Consider the following 19,624-nt stretch of genomic DNA (forward strand, 5'->3'; position numbering starts at 1 on the left):
AGTCGTCTTGTTCCAACTGTCCACAGGAGAGCGAGGAAGAAAAGGATCGGGGAGACCCTGAAAGTCGTCTTGTTCCAACCGTCCACAGGAGAGCGAGGAAGAGAAGGGTCGGGGAGACCCTGAAAGTCGTCTTGTTCCAACTGTCCACAGGAGACCGAGGAAGAGAAGGGTCGGGGAGACCCTGAAAGTCGTCTTGTTCCAACTGTCCACAGGAGAGCGAGGAAGAGAAGGGTCGGGGAGACCCTGAAAGTCGTCTTGTTCCAACTGTCCACAGGAGAACCAGGAAGAGAAGGGCCGGGGAGACACTGAAAGTCGTCTTGTTCCAACTGTCCACAGGAGAACGAGGAAGAGAAGGGTCGGGGAGACCCTGAAAGTCGTCTTGTTCCAACTGTCCACAGGAGAGCGAGGAAGAAAAGGGTCGGGGAGACCCTGAAAGTCGTCTTGTTCCAACTGTCCACAGGAGAACGAGGAAGAGAAGGGTCGGGGAGACCCTGAAAGTCGTCTTGTTCCAACCGTCCACAGGAGAGCGAGGAAGAGAAGGGTCGGGGAGACCCTGAAAGTCGTCTTGTTCCAACTGTCCACAGGAGACCGAGGAAGAGAAGGGTCGGGGAGACCCTGAAAGTCCTCTTGTTCCAACTGTCCACAGGAGAACCAGGAAGAGAAGGGCCGGGGAGACCCTGAAAGTTGTCTTGTTGAATAAACGAACGAGAGTTTATTCAGACACGATAGAAACTTTCTTCGGTTCCGTTTCCCAGTTGTGAAAAGTTCACCAAAAGCCCATTTAAGCGGATCATTTCAGCTCTGGAAACCAATCCCAGGGGTATCGGTGGAGGAGGGTCCCGGCTGAGAGAGGAGAGCAGCAATGTTTTTTCTGTTTGTGTCGGTACAGGATGGAGGATAAGCCAAAAGAGGCACTAGTTCCTCAAGGGGCCGTGGAGTGATCACAGGCACAGACTTACCTCGCGTTGGAGCCAAACACGAGAGTCTGCAGATGCTCTGATGGGTTCTGAAACTCAGCAGGTCCCGCAGCGTCCATAGGACGTTTCAGGCCTGAGTCCTTCTTCAAGATATCTTTCAGAAATTCCCGAATTTATCCCAGATATTGGAGAAGGAGTTGGAATCATAAGGCATTGCTATGAAGGTCGTTGTTTTGCGGCAACGTCCGAGTGCAAAAACTGCTTAAAATGAACATTTCACTAATAAATAAATGAAAATGAGCTGGTGTCTGCGGTTCATTGACCGTCCAGAAATCTGATGGTGGAGGGGAAGAAACTGTTTCTGTGCTCGTCTTCAGGCTCCTGGACCTCCTTCCTGGTGGAAGCAGTGTGAAGAGGGCATGGCCTGGGTGGTAACAGTCCTTGAGGATAGAGGCTGCTTTCTTAAGACACCGCCTCCTGGAGAGGTCCCCGATGGAGTGGACACTGATGCCCTTGATGCGGCTGGCAGCGTTAACAATTCTGTAGTTCCCCACCCGCCCCCTCCATCCGCCCTGTACATTGGCACCTCCATCCCGGACAGCGAAGAAGCAGAATTTATTTTAGATCCTATTGCATATATTTCTATGTGAGAAGGTAGTAAGGAAGCTGGGTTTGTGGAATAATTTAAACCAATTAAATTAACCCTCCAAATCCCCGAATCCCCCCGACCTATAGTCATGGAGTCGTCAGGATACTGGGATTTTGAGGGATCATTTATAATTATAATTTACACACACACACACACAGACAGATATATATACACACACATACATTCACTCACAGAGACACACACATACATACACACAGATATACATATATATAAATACACAGACAGACACACATACATGCACACACACATTATACACATCTACACAGATATACATTCAGACACATGCACGCAAATACATATATAGAAGAAGAAGAAAGAAGATATATATACACACACATATATTTGCTCACAGAGACACACTGATACATACATACACATATACACCTACAGATATATATATACATATTTATATCCATATATACACACAGATACATTCACACACACACACACACGCTACAATAACATTTTTTTAAAAACAACTTTCTGGCTGATTTGCTTTCCGAACCCTGGTTTGGTTTCGTAGGTTCAGGGACCCGGAATTGAGTCAACATTGGAAGTAAAGAGGCGAATCTGTTTGCCGAGAGTTAAAGCAGCGGAAAAGTGTGGCGGGCGCAAAGCGACCACTTCAAGCCTCCATGGAAACGTGGCAGATCCAGCGCAAGAGGAACGAGAGTTTTATTAAAAGGAGATGGAACTTTGATAAGGGTTTAATTCTTCGGTGGAGCCGAGCGATCGGGGTTGGAGATTTTATTGCCGAGACGCGTCTCTCTGACAATGTTAAATTGCTGTTTTAATTAAACCACCCAGCTCGTCCCAATCTTTCAGGAAATTGCTCCCTGATCATTGTTCTGTTCGCTGATATCCAGACTGTTGCCTCGCAACTCCCCCCGAACCTTACGTTTCACACCAGGTCGAGAGAGGAGGGTGATTCACTAGCTTTTTTTTAAATTTATCAAAAGCCTCCCCATAATGTTTGCAAACCGCTTTTGATCCTAGACTCGCCATGAAACAAGCAGCAAACTGCGGACCGGGACTCAATCCTGCCGGATATAATCTGATGTTAAACATGTACCTGCCAGGTACAAATCCTTCTCCTCTCTGACATTCTCTCTCTCTCCCTCCCTTCAAGCCCAGGTTCTTACCCCGTCTTGATTTCCCCCCCTCTAACTCAGATTCTCTTGTTCTTCCCTTCCCCTGTCCACTTTTCCTTTCTCTCTTCCCCCCCCCCCCCCCCCCAACTCTCTCTTTTTCTCACACCTCTCTTTCTCTCAAATTCGATCTGTATCCAACTCTTCTTTTCGGGGAGCGGAACACAAGAACGGCAGAAGTTGGAATTTTGAGTGAATAAGGAGGAGCTGAGGGACCTCAGTGGGACAGACAGCATCGGTGGAGGGAAACAGTCGGAACCTTTAGGTGTCCCGACTCAATACGTTGAGTACCCATAGATGCGGCATAATGCTCGCCAGCTTCTCTCTGTTCACTCTTTTCCTCTCTCTCCCTCTCTGTCTCTCCCCTCTTCCTCTCTCTCCCTCTCTGTCTCCCCCTCCCTCTCTGTCTCTCTCTGTCTCCCCTCCCTCTCCCTCCCTCTCTGTCTCCCCTCCCTCTCTCTCCCTCTCTGTCTCTCCCCTCTTCCTCCCTCTCTGTCTCCCCTTCCCTCTGTCTCCCCCTCCCTCTCTCTCCCTCTCTGTCTCCCCCTCCCTCTCTGTCTCTCCCCTCTCCCTCCCTCTCTGTCTCCCCTCCCTCTCTCTCCCTCTCTGTCTCTCCCTCCCTCTCTGTCTCTCCCTCCCTCTCTGTCTCTCCCCTCTTCCTCCCTCTCTGTCTCCCCCTCCCTCTCTCTCCCTCTCTGTCTCCCCCTCCCTCTCTGTCTCTCCCCTCTTCCTCTCTCTCCCTCTCTGTCTCTCCCCTCTTCCTCTCTCTCCCTCTCTGTCTCCCCCTCCCTCTCTCTCCCTCTCTGTCTCTCCCCCTCTTCCTCTCCCTCTCTCTCTGTCTCCCCCTCCCTCTGTGTCTCTCCCCTCTTCCTCTCTCTCCCTCTCTGTCTCTCCCCTCTTCCTCTCTCTCCCTCTCTGTCTCTCCCCTCTTCCTCTCTCTCCCTCTCTGTCTCCCCCTCCCTCTCTGTCTCTCCCCCTCTTCCTCTCCCTCTCTCTCCCCCTCTGTCTCTCCCCCTCTCCCTCTGCCTGTTTCTCTCTTTCTCTTTCCCCATCTCGGTCCCTCTTTCTCCCATTCCGTCCTCTCGCCCGCACACCTTCCACCTCTCCCATTTCCCACGCTACCATTAAACCTTTCTCCGTCGCAGGACCTTTCACCTCCAAGTGCGTTCGCCCCTCTCCTCCCTCCTTGACTCAACCCCTGCCCCCCCACCCCCTCCGTTCTTTACTTTTCATTTGTTGGACGATCTCCACCTGGACCTTTTGGTTGATTTTCTCTCAGGTTTCAGTCCTTCAGTGACTGCGTCTCTCTAGTTGCTCCTTGTCCTGCCTCTCCCCCCCACACCCCCACCACCTCACGTTCCCTCCCCACTTCTTTCTGACCCCGACTAAGTGCCGCCACTGTCCCGCCTCACTCTGCCCCTCTGCTCTCCACTCCTTGTCCCCATTCTCCCCCTCGTTCACCTTCAACTCCCTGTGCTGCCTTCAACGGATTCTCCGGGCGTCTCCCCACAGCTCTCAGCAATCACATCCCTTTCCCATCTACCGCCCCCACTCCCCCTCTTCTCTCTCTCCATCTCCGCTGTTTTATAAAGTAAAAGGGCTCTGATGTCGGAAGTGAGTTTGCCGTCTTTTCCTGAACGTGTTTCCTGCTTTCGGGACAGGGGTGTCCAGAGACAGAAAGTCAGGGAAGTATTGGTGACTTGGTGTGAGAGAGAGAGAGAGGGGAGGGAGGGAGAGAGAGGGGTGGGGGGTGGGGGAGAGATGGAGGAGAGAGAGAGGGGGGGGGGGGGGTGGGGGAGAGATGGAGGGAGAGAGAGAGAGGGGGATGGGGTGGGGGAGGGATGGAGGGAGAGGGAGAGAGAGAGGGGGGGGGTGGGTGGGGTGGGGGAGGGAGAGAGAGAGAGAGAGTGTTTATCAGTAAGTCTGCCCCTGAAATGTTGGTAATTCCTTCACAGTTGCTGCTTTTTTCCATCCAGATTCCAAAGTCTGCAGTCTCTGGTGAGATGAGACAGAGATGGACAGGGGAGAGATGGAGGCAGCGAAAGAAAGAGACCAAGGGAATCATAGTTTGAGAGAGGTGTGTGTGTGAGAGAGAGAGGGCATTGGTGAGGCCAAATTTGGAATATTGTGTGCAGTTTTGGTCGCCGAATTACAGGATGGATATAAACTGTATAGAGAGAGGGCAGAGGAGGTTTACGAGAATGTCGCCTGGGTTTCAGGGTTTGAGTTACAGGGAAAGGTGAAACAGGCTAGGACTTTACTCCCTGGAGTGGAGAAGGTTGAGTGAGGGGTGATTTGATCGAGCTGTTTAAAATTATGAGGGGGACAGATAGAATCAATGTGGACAGGCTTTTTCCATTGAGAGTGGGGGAGATTCAAACAAGAAGGGGAAGTTCTTCACTCAGAGGGCGGTGGAATGAGTTTCTGGCCAAAGTGGGTTCGATTTTAATATTTAAGGAAAAGTTGGATTGGTCTATGGATGAGAGAGGTCTGGAGGGTTCTGGGCCAGGTGCGGGTCAATGGGACTAGGTGTTCGGCATGGACTAGAAGGGCCAAACCGTTTCTGTTCTGTAATTGTTATATGGTTATAGAAAGAGAAAGAGAGAGTCAGGAAAAGAGAAGGATAAAGCTAACAGAAAGGTTCAGAGAGAGAGAGAGAAAGGGGCAGAGAGGGAGACAGCAGTAGATAATAGTGTATTGTTACACCTTTTAACAAGTATCTAATTTCCAAGACTTTGAAAAATTAGGCGGCTAATGTGCAGATTGTGGTTTTAGGATGGTGATATTTTCTGTGCTTTCTTTATGATCTTTATTCCCTTCCAGACACAGCCCACGACAACCTCCTCAAGGATGGAAAACAGGGGACGTGGGGAGCCTTGAGCTCCGGGGCACAGAAAGGTAAGGGTGCCAAGTATGTTTGTGACAAGGACAGTGCCCTTTGGCTCCATTGTGGAAGCAGGAGATAGTGCAAGCCATTTGGCATTTTCCGGCTGCTCTGACAGTCAATATGATCATGGATGAACATAAAAAGAAATGACAGCACAGTGCAGGCCTTTCACCCCAAGATTTAGTGCTGACCTATACAACCCACTCACCAATTTAAACCTTCCCCACCTCACACCAATAACCTCTATTTTTCTTTAATCTGTGCCTGCCTAAGACTCTTTTTAAATGCTCCTATTATTCCAGCCATCACCGCCACTCCTGACAAAGGCCCACAACTCTCTGTGTAAAATTCTAACCTGTGACATCTCTCCCAAACCTTCCTTCCCTCACCTTGTACAGATGTCTTCACTACTCTCACCCCGGAAACAACGGTGCTGGCTGTCCGCCCTATCCAATGGTCCCATTGTCGTGTAGACCTCCATCAAATTATCTCTCATCCTTCTTTGCTTTAAAGGGAGGAAGGGGGACAGAAAATAAAACATTACAGCACTGTACAGGCCCTTCAGCCCACTATCTTGTGCCGGCTGACGACAACCTTTGCCACAACAAACATTTGCCTCCGTTCTCACTTTCTAGCACTCATCCAGCAAACCTGCATATCTGTACATCTCTGAGTATGTCAGGGGCTTGCAGGTATAAAGGGAAGGCATCCTGGCAGCATCTGCTAGAGGATGGTGGAGGTTCAGCAGCAGGGTAGGGAAAGGATTGGTTCTGACTCTGTGCTCCCTGTCATCCATCAGATATCATCCCGATTTTCGCATTCCCATCCCTATCGTTTCCAGCCCATTCATTCTCTCCCGACCCTCATCGCCCCATCACAGCTGGTTGCACCTTCCTTTATCAGGCACCTGGGTTCTGAAGTTCTGTGTATGTGACCACACTTGGAGTATTGTGCACAGCGTTAGTCATTGGAAACAGTGCAGATAAGGTTCACAAGAATGTTGCTGGGATGGGATAATGGTACTGAGTTTATTGTCAGTATTCATAATGTACTTTTGCCTGAAATTCTTACTTTCTAAAACCAAACAGGAACTTTGCAAAAAAAAACCCAAACTCCTATGGTATTCTCAATGGGGGCCCAGAATAGTTAACGGGTGGGGGCACTGAATGAAGTCATAAAGTGTTTTTTTTACATAGTCAGATTCCAGGTGTATTGTCAGAGTCATGACATCATATACAGCCCTGAGATTCCTTTGTCCTGCAGGCGCGGCAGAATTGCCACTAATTGGTTGTGCAAAAAAATGAACCGCACCCAGCGGTGAACGTGCAAACAAACAACTGTAAAGAACTGTAAAGAGGTAACAAATGCAAATAAACTGACTGTGCAATACAGAGAGAGCAAAGAGAATCAATAGCGTGCACATGTAAGAGTCCTTAAATGAGTCTCTGACTGAGTTTGTGACTGAAAAGTGGAGGGGGAGCAGCCGTCAATAGGAGAGAGGTACAGAAGAAACCAACTAAGCTTTACTGCTTCACGAGGAAGGGTCACATGAACTTTGAAAAGAGATCTAAGGGGACCATAACCAAAAAAAGGTTGAAAATGTCTGCATTAAGTGGAAAGAGAAAAGCTAATATATATAACCGATAGATAATAAATATTCACACGGATAATAGTGCAAAGTGATGGGGGACTTGATTGATAAAGAGAGTTTGGTCAGACTGGGACATTTCTCCCTGGAGTGTAGGAGGCATTGAAAATTGGTGCAAGGCATGGATTAGGGAAAAATTCATAGTCTTTTCTTTTTCCAGGGCAGGGGAGTAGATTTAAGGTGGAAGGGGCCATATTAAAAAGGAATTTGAGGCAACTTTTTCACATAGAGGGTTGTGGGTATATGGAACGAGAGGCCAGAGGAAGTGGTCGAAATGGGGACAATTGTCATACTTAAAAGACCATAAGACCATATGTGCAGAAATAGGCTATTCAGCCCATCGAGCCTGCCCCACCAGTTGATCATGAGCTGATACACTTTCCCACTGAGCCCCACTGCCCGGCCTTCTCCCCGTAACTTTTGTTGCCCTGGCTAAGTTAAGAACCTATTGCTCTCTGACTCAAATACCCCCAATGACCCGGCCTCCGCAACCGGCTGTGGCAACAAATTCCACAGATTCACTCCCCACCCACCACCCTGGCTGAAGAAATTCCTCCGCATCTCTGTTCTCAGCGGACGCCTTTCAATCCTGAAGTTGTGCCCTCATGGGACATTTGGGCAGGTACGTGGGTGCGAAAGGATTTCAAGGGATATGGGTGAAATGCTGATTAATGGGAATAACTTTGAGAGGCCATTTTGTTGGCATGGATGTGTTTCCGTGCAGCACAATTCGACGAGCCCGCCATGACTCCAAAAGATCACTGACCATCTATGATTCAGCTTTTCAATACTCTTGCCTGCACCTGGGTTTGATGATATATTTGTAATTTTTTTTGTTCAAAATATAGTGTAAATAGTGTTATTATGGTCACAGTGGGATTACAGATAAAATTGGCAAGCATAACCCTATTAAGCAATAGGGTTAGCTAAGGATAACTTTACAAACATACATCTGAATGCATAAATATGCTGTCAAAATGAAACAGTCTGAACTTAGAAATCAAGGGGACAACAGTAAAATCAAAGAAGTGTATAAATTGACCAGGAAAAGCAAGAAACCTGTGGATTGGGAGAACTTTACAATATCAGCAAATGAATTTCTACAGGTACGTAAAGAGAATGGGATGAAGGTAGGAGAAATGATGACAGGGAACAAGGAAATGGCAGGCCGATACCCTCCAGCTGGATGATATTAACATTGACTTCTCTGGTTTCCATTTGCCCTATCCAAAGCCGTAGAGTGAGGAATAATAGGGCTTTATTACACTTTAGACTCGTAGCTGGTCTGATTCCATGTGCTCGATTGAAGACCGGGAGAGGGGAGGTTGACTTTTAGTCCAGGGTCGCAAGGGAAGGAGTTACTGGGGGGGGGGAGGGCGGGCCAACTAGCCATTGACAGTCACATATTCGTATCACCACAGCCCTCCTGCCCCATCTATCTCTATTTCTCTTTTCCTCTAGCCTTGGCGCTCTCTTTTCCCTCTGTCTTCTTCCTTTTCATTCATAGAGTCACCTCCCTCCTCTGGTGAATTCTCACCTGTTTTCCTATCCACGTCCTTGTTGGCCTGCGCTCCTCCTCCTGCCCTTTTCCTTCTCACTAGCCATTTTATTCAGGCACATGCCTACTCTTGACACAACCTGGAAGAAGGTCTCAGGCCTGAAACGTCGGTTTGATATCTTTACCTCCCATGGATGCGGCGAGACCGGCAGCATTTCCGTGTTTTTGCTGCAGTCGCAACATCTGCAGACTTTCGTGTTTCACTCCCTTCCTCAAGGAATGAGCAAGAAACAGGAAGGCGTCAGAATAAAGACTGAAGACTGGCAGGGGGAGGAATCCAGACCAACAAAAGGTGTTCATTGAGTGTGATGATACGGTGAGAATTGATTTTGGCTCTATGAAAGGAGACAGAGGGAAAAGGGATGAGAGAGGGGGAGAGAGAGATACTTTGATTTGGTTTTCACGATGTAGATAATACACCGGGAGAAACTGGGGCCCAAGGAGTTAGCGGAGTCGAGGAATTGACGGAGGTGTTATCAATTGTGAAATTGTGTTAGATAAATTGATGGTGTTGCAAGTTGATAAATCCCCAGGGCCTGATCGTCTGCATTCTAGAATGCGTTGGGAGATGGCCCTGGAGATAATGGACACATTAGCAATTATTTTCCAACCTTCTCTCACTCTGGGTCTGTTCTCTTGGACCGGAGGGTTGTAAGTCGATAGGTTCCTCAAGGTGACAGGGCAAGTTGTTAGGGTGGTTAAGAAGGCGTTTCGTGTGTTGGGCCTTCATTAGTCATGGGGTTGAGTTCAAGAGCCATGAGGGAATGTTGCAGCTCTATAAAACTCTGGTTAGACCACACTAGGAGGATTGCATTCAGTTCTGGTCACTTCATTACAGGATATAGAACCTTTGGAGAAGGCGCAGAGGAGATTTACCAGGATGTTCTTTGGATTGGAGAGCATGTCCTACGAAGCAAGGTTGGCAGACATAGGGGCAGAAGGTCTCACAAAAGTTGGAAAACATTTATGGCTTTTAGTTATTTTGTAGCAAGGCATTTCAAGTGAAAAAATGCAAATGATTTTCCTCAGTTCACCCATAAGGTTAATATCAACATCGTTTGGATACTCTTTCATCACAGTTCCTACTGCTCCACGTAACTGGACCTTTGAAGCTTCTAAATCAATGGATCTCGGGTGTAAACCCATTAACAAATGAATAATAACACTATTGGGTGGAGCCCATGATCCCAAGGTGTAAATCAAAAGCTAAACACACCTGCCTAAATTAAATAGACCGCATTGATGCACGTGAGTTGGCTAGTCTCTAAATTACTGATGGCCTGAAATTAAATGCAAAATTCAGAAAATACAGAGCGGAACAATGTAATATAAAGGTGAAGCTCTAAATAGAAAATTTTGCACGAGCATAACACGCACACACATACGCACATTTACATACACATGCACACACCCACCCACACACACCCACCCATACACACTCACACACACACATGCGTGCGTACAGACACAGAAAAAAAAATCTGAATTTGTTTGAGGCCCCTGTAGATGGTGAGGCCCTAAGCTTCCCAGTGAATACAAATCTAGTTGATCCAAATTCCTCAGAAGACAGCCCACTGGTCAAGGTACAAACGTTGGTTGTACATCTTTCCCTATGACGGACGCTGCGGGACTTGTTGAGTTTCTCTAGCACTTTTGTGCGTTAATGACAATCACAGCTTCTGCAGACTTTCTTGTTTCACTCCAGTGCATTAGCAAGGCACCAATCCTGTGCAGGTTGCTTCAGATCTGACTCACCAATACTGTGTAATATTCTGTTAGGTTTCCTCGTTTCTTGCTCTATTTTGTATCAAAAAATGTCATAAGTGCCAGAGACAGTCAGTAAATTGGAGAAAGGCAGAAATGCGTGAAACACGGAAGTCTGCAGATGCTGTGATTACAGTAAAAACACACAGAAATGCTGGAGGATCTCAGCCAGTCTCGCAGCATCCATAGGACCTGTTTCGGGCCTGAGCCCTTCCTCAAAGAATGAGCAAGAAACAGGAAGGCGTCAGATAAAAACTGAAGACTGGCAGGCAGGGGGAGGAATCCAGACCAACAAAAGGTGTTCATTGAGTGTGATGATACGGTGAGAATTGATTTTGGCTCTATGAAAGGAGACAGAGGGAAAAGGGATGAGAGGGGGAGAGAGAGAGAGAGAGAGAGGGACAGAGAAAGACGGAGCTGGGTGAAACAGGGGAAAGAAGGTGGGGGGAGTTTAAAGGAAACCGGAGAAATCGATGATAATACCATCCAGTTGGAGGTTGCCCAGTCGACATGGGGGTTCATGCAATGGCTAAAGAATGTACCACAGAGGTGCTGATGGAAACAAGAGAGCCTGCAGATGCTTGAAAACTGGGACGACATATGAAATGCTGGAAGAACCCAGCATCCAAGGAGGGCGATAGAAAGTGAACGTTTCAGCCTGAAACCCTTCATCAGGAATTTTGGCCTGAAACATTGCCTCTAATGGATGCTGCCTGGCCTGCTGGGCCCCTCCAGCATCCTTCTGAGCTGCTGAGGGTCTGTTAGAAATGCGTTCGTTATCTTGAATGGTGTTGGCAATAAAATCACAAAAGCACTGGAGGAACAGATGGCCTAGCGGTTAGCGCCACAGTGCCAGCGACCCGAGTTCGAATCCCATGGTGTCTGTCAGGAGTTTGTATGTTCTCCCCATGAGTTTCCTCTGGGCGTTTTGGTTTCCTTCAAAATGTACCGGGGTTGTAGGCCCCATTGGGTGGCATTGGCTTGTGGGCCGGAGGGCCTGTTACCATGCTGTACATCTAAAAAATAAACTGAGCTGGTCACCCAACATCCATTGGAGGTAAAGATATACCAACGTTTCGGGCCTGAGCCCTTCTACTGGGTATCGCCTGCTGAGCTCCTCCAGCACCGTGTGCTTTTACTGCAATCACAGCATCTGCAGACTTTTGTGTTTCACTCTTAACGGTGTTGGCTTGTTGCCCCAGGCAGTGGACAGATCCAGTTGTGGCAGTTCCTCCTGGAGCTCCTGTCCGACAGCGCCAACGTCAACTGCATCGCCTGGGAAGGGACCAATGGTGAGTTCAAGCTGACTGACCCAGACGAGGTGGCCAGGCGATGGGGCGGGCGGAAGAGCAAGCCCAACATGAACTATGACAAGCTGAGCCGAGCCCTCCGCTACTACTATGACAAGAACATCATGACCAAGGTGCATGGCAAGCGCTACGCCTACAAGTTCGACTTCCACAGCCTGGCGCAGGCATGCCAGCCTTCCGCCGCCGAGCACGCCCTCTACAAGTTCCAGAGCAACCTCGCCCACATCCCCTTCTCCGAGATTCCCAAGCTCAACCTCGTGACGTCCAACGTCGCTCCCTCGGGATTCTCCTACTGGTCGGGCTCCACCCCTACCCTCTACCCGGGGCATGGGCTACAGACCCCGACCCATTTCAGTCCTGTGGGAGGGTCCCACCTTGGTAGTATCGGCAACATGAGCAGCCACTATCACTGAACATTGCAGTACCCTGTTTTTTTTTAACTGCAGACATTAATTCTGATCAAATGGAAGAGGGGTAAAATGGAATTGCAATGACTTGCAAACAGAAAGCTCCAACGCTGCCCAGTGCCCTTATTGCTTGCATTGCTGCTTTCTACGTTGCAACCATTTGACTGCCAGACCACTCAGCTTTGTTAACTCTGAGCCAACGTTAGAATTACAGAATGATATATTGTGGAAAGAGGCCATCTAGCTTGTGCCAGCCAAATAGCCCCATTTTCCCCATGCCCTTATACCCCTGCAAAGACTTCCCCCTCGATGTTAAACCAATTCTGGTGACTGACCAGTTTCCATCACCCTTTTGAGTTCAGGATTAAAGGATCCATCATCCTTCCCCTTGTTCTTCTGCCTGGTATCATAGCATCCTCTTGTTGCTAACATCTCTTCCATTCGGAATTTCACAAAAGGTTCCAAGCTCATACAAAAATTTTCATTAACCTTCTATCTATCGGCTGATCTCTAAAGTCCTTCGTCTCTTCGATTAACAGAAGGCAGGAAATTGTCCTTGAATATAGTTCCTATTTTATTATTTACAACATGGCAAAAAGCCAGTTGAACCCATCTTATTTCACCCAAATTATTCATCAAATCCCTTACAGGGTGGGAGGAAACCGAAGTACCTGGGGAAAACCCACGCGGACATGGTGAGAGTGTGCAAACAGACAGCATCAGATTCGAACCCGGGTCACCAGCACTGCAATAGCCTTGCACGAACCTCCACGCTAAGTGTGCGCTGAATTGGTAGGCGCTGGTCCAGTTACTCGCTCCATAATCCAGCGAGGTCATACATGATCCTCCTGAGTCTGGTCGGATTTCCATGTGGCTTAATGCCGATGGAGATTAAGCAATCGACCAGCCTCATCCTTCATTACATAGAATGGTCCCCGTGATCTTCCTGGAAAGATTTCTCTGTGCCCTTGACATGGTTCCTAACATCTGTCGCCAAGAATTACACAGGACCGAGGTTCAAGGATTCAGATCTTTCACTATGCATTGGAACCAGAGGATCTTGGTCTGGTATCTGTTTCTCATCCTGAGGTAGGAATCCCAGTTTCACTGTGAATGGGGAAAGATGGGTTTGATTCTTAGTTTTGCCTAAGGTTTTTCTTTGGGACATTTGATTAACAAGGTTGTGAAAGCACATGTTCATGGGCTAAAAGTCTTTGTAGAAGTGCATCAACAATTCGCCAGGGGTTGTAAGTCATGGCTACTGACATTACTGTTTAAATGTTTATCCACAAGGGGGTCAAAACTCTTATGTAATTCACTAAAACTATGACTGAGCCTACATAAATCTGTCCTATCCCCTTCCTATCGAAAAACCCTGAGGATTTCAGCTTTGAATGCACTCAGTGATTGAGTGTCCATGCCCTGGGGTGACCTTTATAACCATCTTCCCTTCATCCCCCCCTTTTAATGGTCACCCAACCTGAGTTCTAATTCTAGCCTCTCACCCCCTCTCCTGTCACTCCCCACCCCACCAGAACCCTATATGTGACGATGAAATCACAGTATGACTGTGGGTTTACCTTTTGGACCTCCCCACACTCACAGTCTTTGGTCACCTTCCATTATATTCCCAGGGCAAGGGAGAGGAGAACTAGAAGGCCCAGGTTTAATGTGAGCGGGGAGAAAGTTAAAGAGATCTGGGGTGGGGGGGGAGAGGCAGATTCAGTTAAAAGGATAATAGGGAACGTCTTCTTCTCATATCCTGATGAAGGAAAACATCCAATAGCTACTTTACCAACAGATTCTGCTACCTGGAATGATCTGTCAATACACACGCTAATCTGGTTCTTCACATCACTTAATGTATGTTCCCAGCTCCAAAATGCATCGCCACACACTTCCCTGGATTAAACCCCATTTGCAATTGATCAGACCATCCACATCTTCCGGCATCAAAAGGCTTCCCAATTTTTGCACCATCTGCCAACTTCTACATTTTATCCCCTCCATTTAAATCTAAATCACTTTTATATTTATAAAAGGCAAGGAGCCAAGTAATGAACCTTCTGCAACTGCCCCCCCCCCCCCCCACTGTCTGTTGCCAAACATAAACCAACTTCTTCGCTTCCGGCCACCGACAAACTTGTCGCCTTCATTGGACATCTGCTACCCGGCTCCCTTGATCATTCCCATTAGTTTTTCTTTACTTTAGAGATACAGCACCCTATCCAGGCTTTCCAGCCTGCACTGCCCAGTTACACCTGTGTGACCAATCAACCTACTGGTCCCTTGGGTCTTTGGAACATGGGTGGAAACCAGGGCACACAGAGAGAGCTTGCAAGCTCCTGAAGAGGGCTAGAATTGAACCCGGGTCACTGGCGCTTTAATAGTGTTGTGCTTGCCGCCACACTAACTCTGCTGCCCAGACATTAACTGTGTCTTAAACAGAACGGAAGAACTGCATCAGATATCTCCCAGGATGTGGCTTGGGATGGAACGTTTCATCAGTGAGGGGAGACAGGATAAGCTCAATTTGTTTTCCTTGTGGCAAAGGGAGTTATTTTCCTTGACCCTGGTGGAGATGTAATTTTGAGAAATGTTGATATAAAGTGAGGAACTCTTCCCCATGGCAGAGGTGTCTACGATAAGGTTGAAGGTGAGGACTAAAAGGTTTAGAAGAAAGTTAGTTCAACACTTACTGCGCCGGCGACAGGGGTTCGAATCCTCCGCTGTCTTTAAGGAGTGTGTATGTTCTTCTGCCTGGATTTCCTCTGGGTGCTCCCGTTTCCTCCTACGTTCCAACGATGCACACGGTGAGTAGATTGATTGGTCATATGGGTGTAATTGGGTGGCGCGGGCTTGTTACTGTGATGTTACCTCTAAATTAAAAAAAATTTATTGGGACCATTATTCTGATAGCTCAGTGGTGAGAACGCTGGTCTTGTAAACCAGGGGTCATGAATTTGTTCCTCGCTGGGGCCTCATTTCTGTGAGGGGCTTTGGACAATGTGGCGACTCTCTGTCTTCCTTACGGTAGACAAAAGTTAAAGATGTACATGTATGTTACACTCTAAATGTAGTCTTACGTAATGTGACAATAATGGAACCTTTACTCCTTTCCTCACTGTGCTAAATCCTGTTTTCTCTCTTAATTTATCACCTCCTCTGGTAGTTGTTTCCAGACGGCCATTACTCTTGCTGTATAAATATTCCTCTCAGATATCTTTAATAAATTTCTCCTCACTCACGTTAAACTTGGCTCCTCTGGTTCTCCACTCCCTTGAAGATCAGGGGAGGTAGCCATTGGAGAGGTTGAAAAGCTAAAGAAATCTTTAAATCTAATTTTGATCTGTGAGTTGATGATTATGCTTTGTGGTGTGAGAGCTGAGTGCAGCGAAGACTCATCTCTCGGGTCACTCAACCTCTCGCCATCCCGAGGAACTCTGGAATCTGATGTAATCCTGATACCCATAGGTTTAGTTCTTGACCTGTATTGGAACATTCTGATTGTGTTCAACGCAACATTTCTAAGGCAGGGATTAGAAAAAACCATTTATAAGTTTCTGGAAAGGATTCTGCGAGATATGATCTACCTGCATATAGAAATGTAACTGGTTAAGGATAATCAATGTGGTCTTGTTCATGGGAAATTGTGTCTCATGAATTTAGAGTCACCGGGTCACACCGCATGGAAACAGACTCTTCGGTTCATCGCCCACTGAGCTTTTTGACAAGGCATAAGGAAGAGTGATGAGGACAAGGCAATCTTGACATGGCCTTGAGCAAGGCCTTTGACAAGGTAACGAATGGTAGGCTGGCCTGGAAGGTTAGATCACATGGGATCCGGGGTTAGCTGGCCACTTGGATGCAAAGTTGGTCAGCACAGTTGGCACAGCAGTTAGCACAATGCTGTTCCAGCGCAGCGATTGTCCGTAAGGTGTTTGTACATTTTCTCCATGTCTTCCCCAGGGGCTCCAGTTTCCTCCCACCCTCAGGACATACTGGGGGTTAATTGGGTACAATTTGGCGGCACAGGCTCATGGACTGAGAGGGCCTGTATGTCTAAATTAAATGTTAAAAATTGGCTTGGTGGTGGGAGACAGAGGGAGGTAGTGGAGGGTGTTTTTTTCAGACTGAAAGCCTGTGACCAGTGTTATCAAGAATCGGTGTGGGATCCACTATTGTTCATCATCTATAATAATGACTTTGGTACAAATGTAGTTGGGATTGGTTGGCAAGTTTTCAAATGACACCAGAATTTGTGGTGTTACAGACAGTGTAGAAGATTACACCGGACAATGAAAATTTTGCTTCCTGAACACTTTTGGGTGTATTTTATGGATTTTGGCTTGCTGTTTCACCTTACAATTTTTCTGTCACATGCCGTTTTATAGATATAACCTATTTTTGTGATTCCCTGTCATATTTTAATCCTGCTTCATTGAAAATTCATTTTCTGCATCCGCACTTGAACTTCTTCCCGGCTGATCTTGGGGCAGTGAGTGACGAACATGGTGAAAGGTTTCACCAGGACATTGCGACATGCAGAAGCGGTATCAGGGGAGACTGGAATCCGTCACTGCTGGCTGACTATTGTTGGACACTGACACGAGAGGCATCAGATGCTGAGTGCAAACAAAGTTCAGCGGTAAAGCATTTGAACTGATGCAGTGAGTCAGCATTATAATGCGATAAAATATGCTAAATTCAATAAAAGTTAATTTAATGTTTCTCCAACCGACGTGATACAGCCAATCGGAAGTTACCTTTGTGTTCAGCTTGAAGTTGTCTATCATAATCCCCTATTTTTTTTCCAAAAGCAAACTCTTTGAAAAAAAATTGTCCAGGTTATCTAAGATTACAAGATCCAGATGAACTGCAAAAGTAGGCCAAGGAAGAACAGATGGAAAATAACTTGGACAAGTGTGAAGTGCCGCACTTACTTAAACCAGGACAGGTTTTGCACAGTGAATGGCAGGGCCCTGGACAGTGTTGTAGACTAGTTCCTTAAAACAGGTAGACAGGGTGCTGAAGAAGGCATGAGGATCACTTGCCTTCATTGCTCAACAGTCAGTATGTAATTTTACAACTGTATCAAGTGTGGGTGAGACCCACACTTGGAGTATTGAGGGCTGTTCTAGCTGCAGGAAGGAAGTTGTTAAGCTGAGAAGGTTGCAGAGAAGATTCACAAGGACGTTACCTAGACTGGCGGTCTTGAGTGAATCTGGGTCAGCTCCCTTTATAGAGTGAAACATGAAAGTCAGCAGATGCTGTGATTGTCGTAAAAACACATAAAAGCTGGAGGAACCCAGCAGATCTTGTAGTGTCCATAGGAGGTAAAGATATATAACTGACGTTTCGGTCCTGAGGCCCCCCTCAAGGTGTGAGTAAAAAGCAGGCAGACACCTATATTAAAAGGCTGGTGAAAACTTTATGGAGGTATATATAGAGAATCGGAGTGGACAACTGTGCGCGGAGCCGAATGAGATGGGGGAAGATACTGAACAGGTTCTTCTCTTTGGTATTCACTAGGGAAAATGATATGGAATCGTGTAGGATAAGAGAAACAAAAGGGGTGATTATGGAAATTGTAGGGATTAGGAAGGAGGGGGTATTGGAACTTTTGAGGCATATAAAGGCGGATAAATTTCTGGGTTCCTGAGGGAAGTCAGTGAGGAAATAGCGGAGGATCTGACAGTAATTTTTCAAAGGCCACTAGAAGGGGGCATGGTGCCGCGGGATTGGCGTGTCGCAAACGTGGTTCCTCTGTTTAATATAGGCCAGTAAGTTTGACGTCTGTGGTCATTAAACTAATGGAAAGTATTATTAGAGATAATATGTATAAATATCTAGAGAGGGAGGGACTGATCAGGGACACCCAACATGGGTTTGTGAGGGGAAGGTCATGTTTGACAAATCTTGTTGAATTTTTTTGAGGAGGTGACTGGGAAGATTGATGAGGATAGAGCAGTAGATGTCATCTATATGGATTTCAGTAAGGCCTTCAATAAGGTTCCACATGGAAGGTTGGTAAGGAAGGTTCAGGCACCAGGTATTAATGTTGAGATAGTCAGATGGGTTCAACGGTAGCTAGAAGGTAGATACCAGAGAATCGTGATGGATAACTGTCTGTCAGGATGGAGGCTGGATGCCTGCTCTACCCTCATCAATCTTCCCAGTCACCTCCTCAAAAAATTCAACAAGATTTGTCAAACATGACTTTGAGTGGTGTGCCTCAGGGATTGGTGTTGGGTCCCCTGTTGTTTGTCATTTACATTAATGATTTGGATGATGGAGTGGTAAATTGGGTGAGTAAATATGCAGATGATACAAAAATAGGGGTGTTGTGAATAGTGAGGATGGTTTTTGGGGACTGCAGAAGGATTTGGATGGCTTAGAAGATTGGGCTGAAAGGTGGCAGATGGAGTTTAATGTCGATAAGTGCTTCATGTTGGGAAAAATAATCAAAACAGGACATATGCAGTGAAGGGGAGGGGGACATTGAGGAATGCAGAGGAACAGAGAGTTATTTGAAAGTGGAATCTCATGTGGATAGGGTGGTGAAGAAGGCTTTTGGTATGCTGGCCTTTATAAATCAAAGCATAGAATATAGGAGCTGGGAGGTGATGTTGAGACTATTCAAGGTGTGTGTGAGGCCAAATTTGGAAAACTGTGTGTAATTCTAGTCCCCAAATTATAGGAAGGATATCAATAAGGTAGAGAGGGTGCAGAGAAGATTTACTAAAATGTTGCCTGGATTGCAGTATCTTGAATACAAAGAAAGATTGAGTAGACTGGGTCGTTATTCATTGGAGCGTAGAAGGTTGAGGGGGGAATTTGATAGAGGAATTTAAAATTATAAGGGGGATAGGTAGAGTAGATGTGAATAGGTTCTTCCCTTTGAGGGTAGGAGAGTTTGGATGGAGGGGTCATAAGTTAAAGGTTAGGGGGCAAAAGTTTAGAAGTAACATAAGAGGGAGCTTCTTCACTCAGAGAGTGGTGGCTGAGTGGAATGACCTTCTGGAAGAGATGGTTGCATCAGGGTCAATTTTGTCATTTAAGGAAAAGTTGGATAGGTGCATGGATGTGAGGGGATTGGAAGGTTATAGGCAGGGAATGGGTAGGTGGGACAAGAGGAGTTCACTTAAATCGGTGCAGACTAAAGGGGCTGAGATGGCCTATTTCCGTACTGTAATTGTTGTATGGTTATATGGTTATGAGGGTCAAGGCTAAAGTGAATGGCCATTGTTTTCCCTCCAGAGCAGAGTCTAAGATCTAAGGGCGTTGATTTAAGGTGAAGGGGAAAGATTTAAAA

At 46.8% G+C, this 19,624-nt stretch overlaps 1 protein-coding gene across 1 annotated transcript; it reads left to right on the plus strand.

Annotated features, from left to right (window-relative positions):
* The first annotated feature begins 2,222 nt into the window (after nt 1-2,222).
* fev (FEV transcription factor, ETS family member) lies at nt 2,223-12,315 on the plus strand. The gene is made up of 4 exons (XM_069936237.1): nt 2,223-2,324; nt 2,454-2,511; nt 5,559-5,633; nt 11,795-12,315. The coding sequence occupies exons 1-4, from the start codon at nt 2,223-2,225 to the stop codon at nt 12,313-12,315; spliced, it is 756 nt and encodes a 251-aa protein (XP_069792338.1).
* Nucleotides 12,316-19,624: the final 7,309 nt, after the last annotated feature.

Source organism: Narcine bancroftii, chromosome 4 (assembly GCF_036971445.1).
Source record: "Narcine bancroftii isolate sNarBan1 chromosome 4, sNarBan1.hap1, whole genome shotgun sequence".
Classification (NCBI taxonomy): Eukaryota; Metazoa; Chordata; class Chondrichthyes; order Torpediniformes; family Narcinidae; genus Narcine; species Narcine bancroftii.

Coding starts and splice junctions, on each gene's coding strand:
- fev (XM_069936237.1), top strand. CDS start 2,223: ATGGAAACGTGGCAGATCCAGCGCAAGAGGAACGAGAGTTTTATTAAA. Junction 2,512..5,558: donor CACCAGGTCGAGAGAGGAGG/GTGATTCACTAG, acceptor ATTCCCTTCCAG/ACACAGCCCACGACAACCTC. Junction 5,634..11,794: donor GAGCTCCGGGGCACAGAAAG/GTAAGGGTGCCA, acceptor TTGTTGCCCCAG/GCAGTGGACAGATCCAGTTG.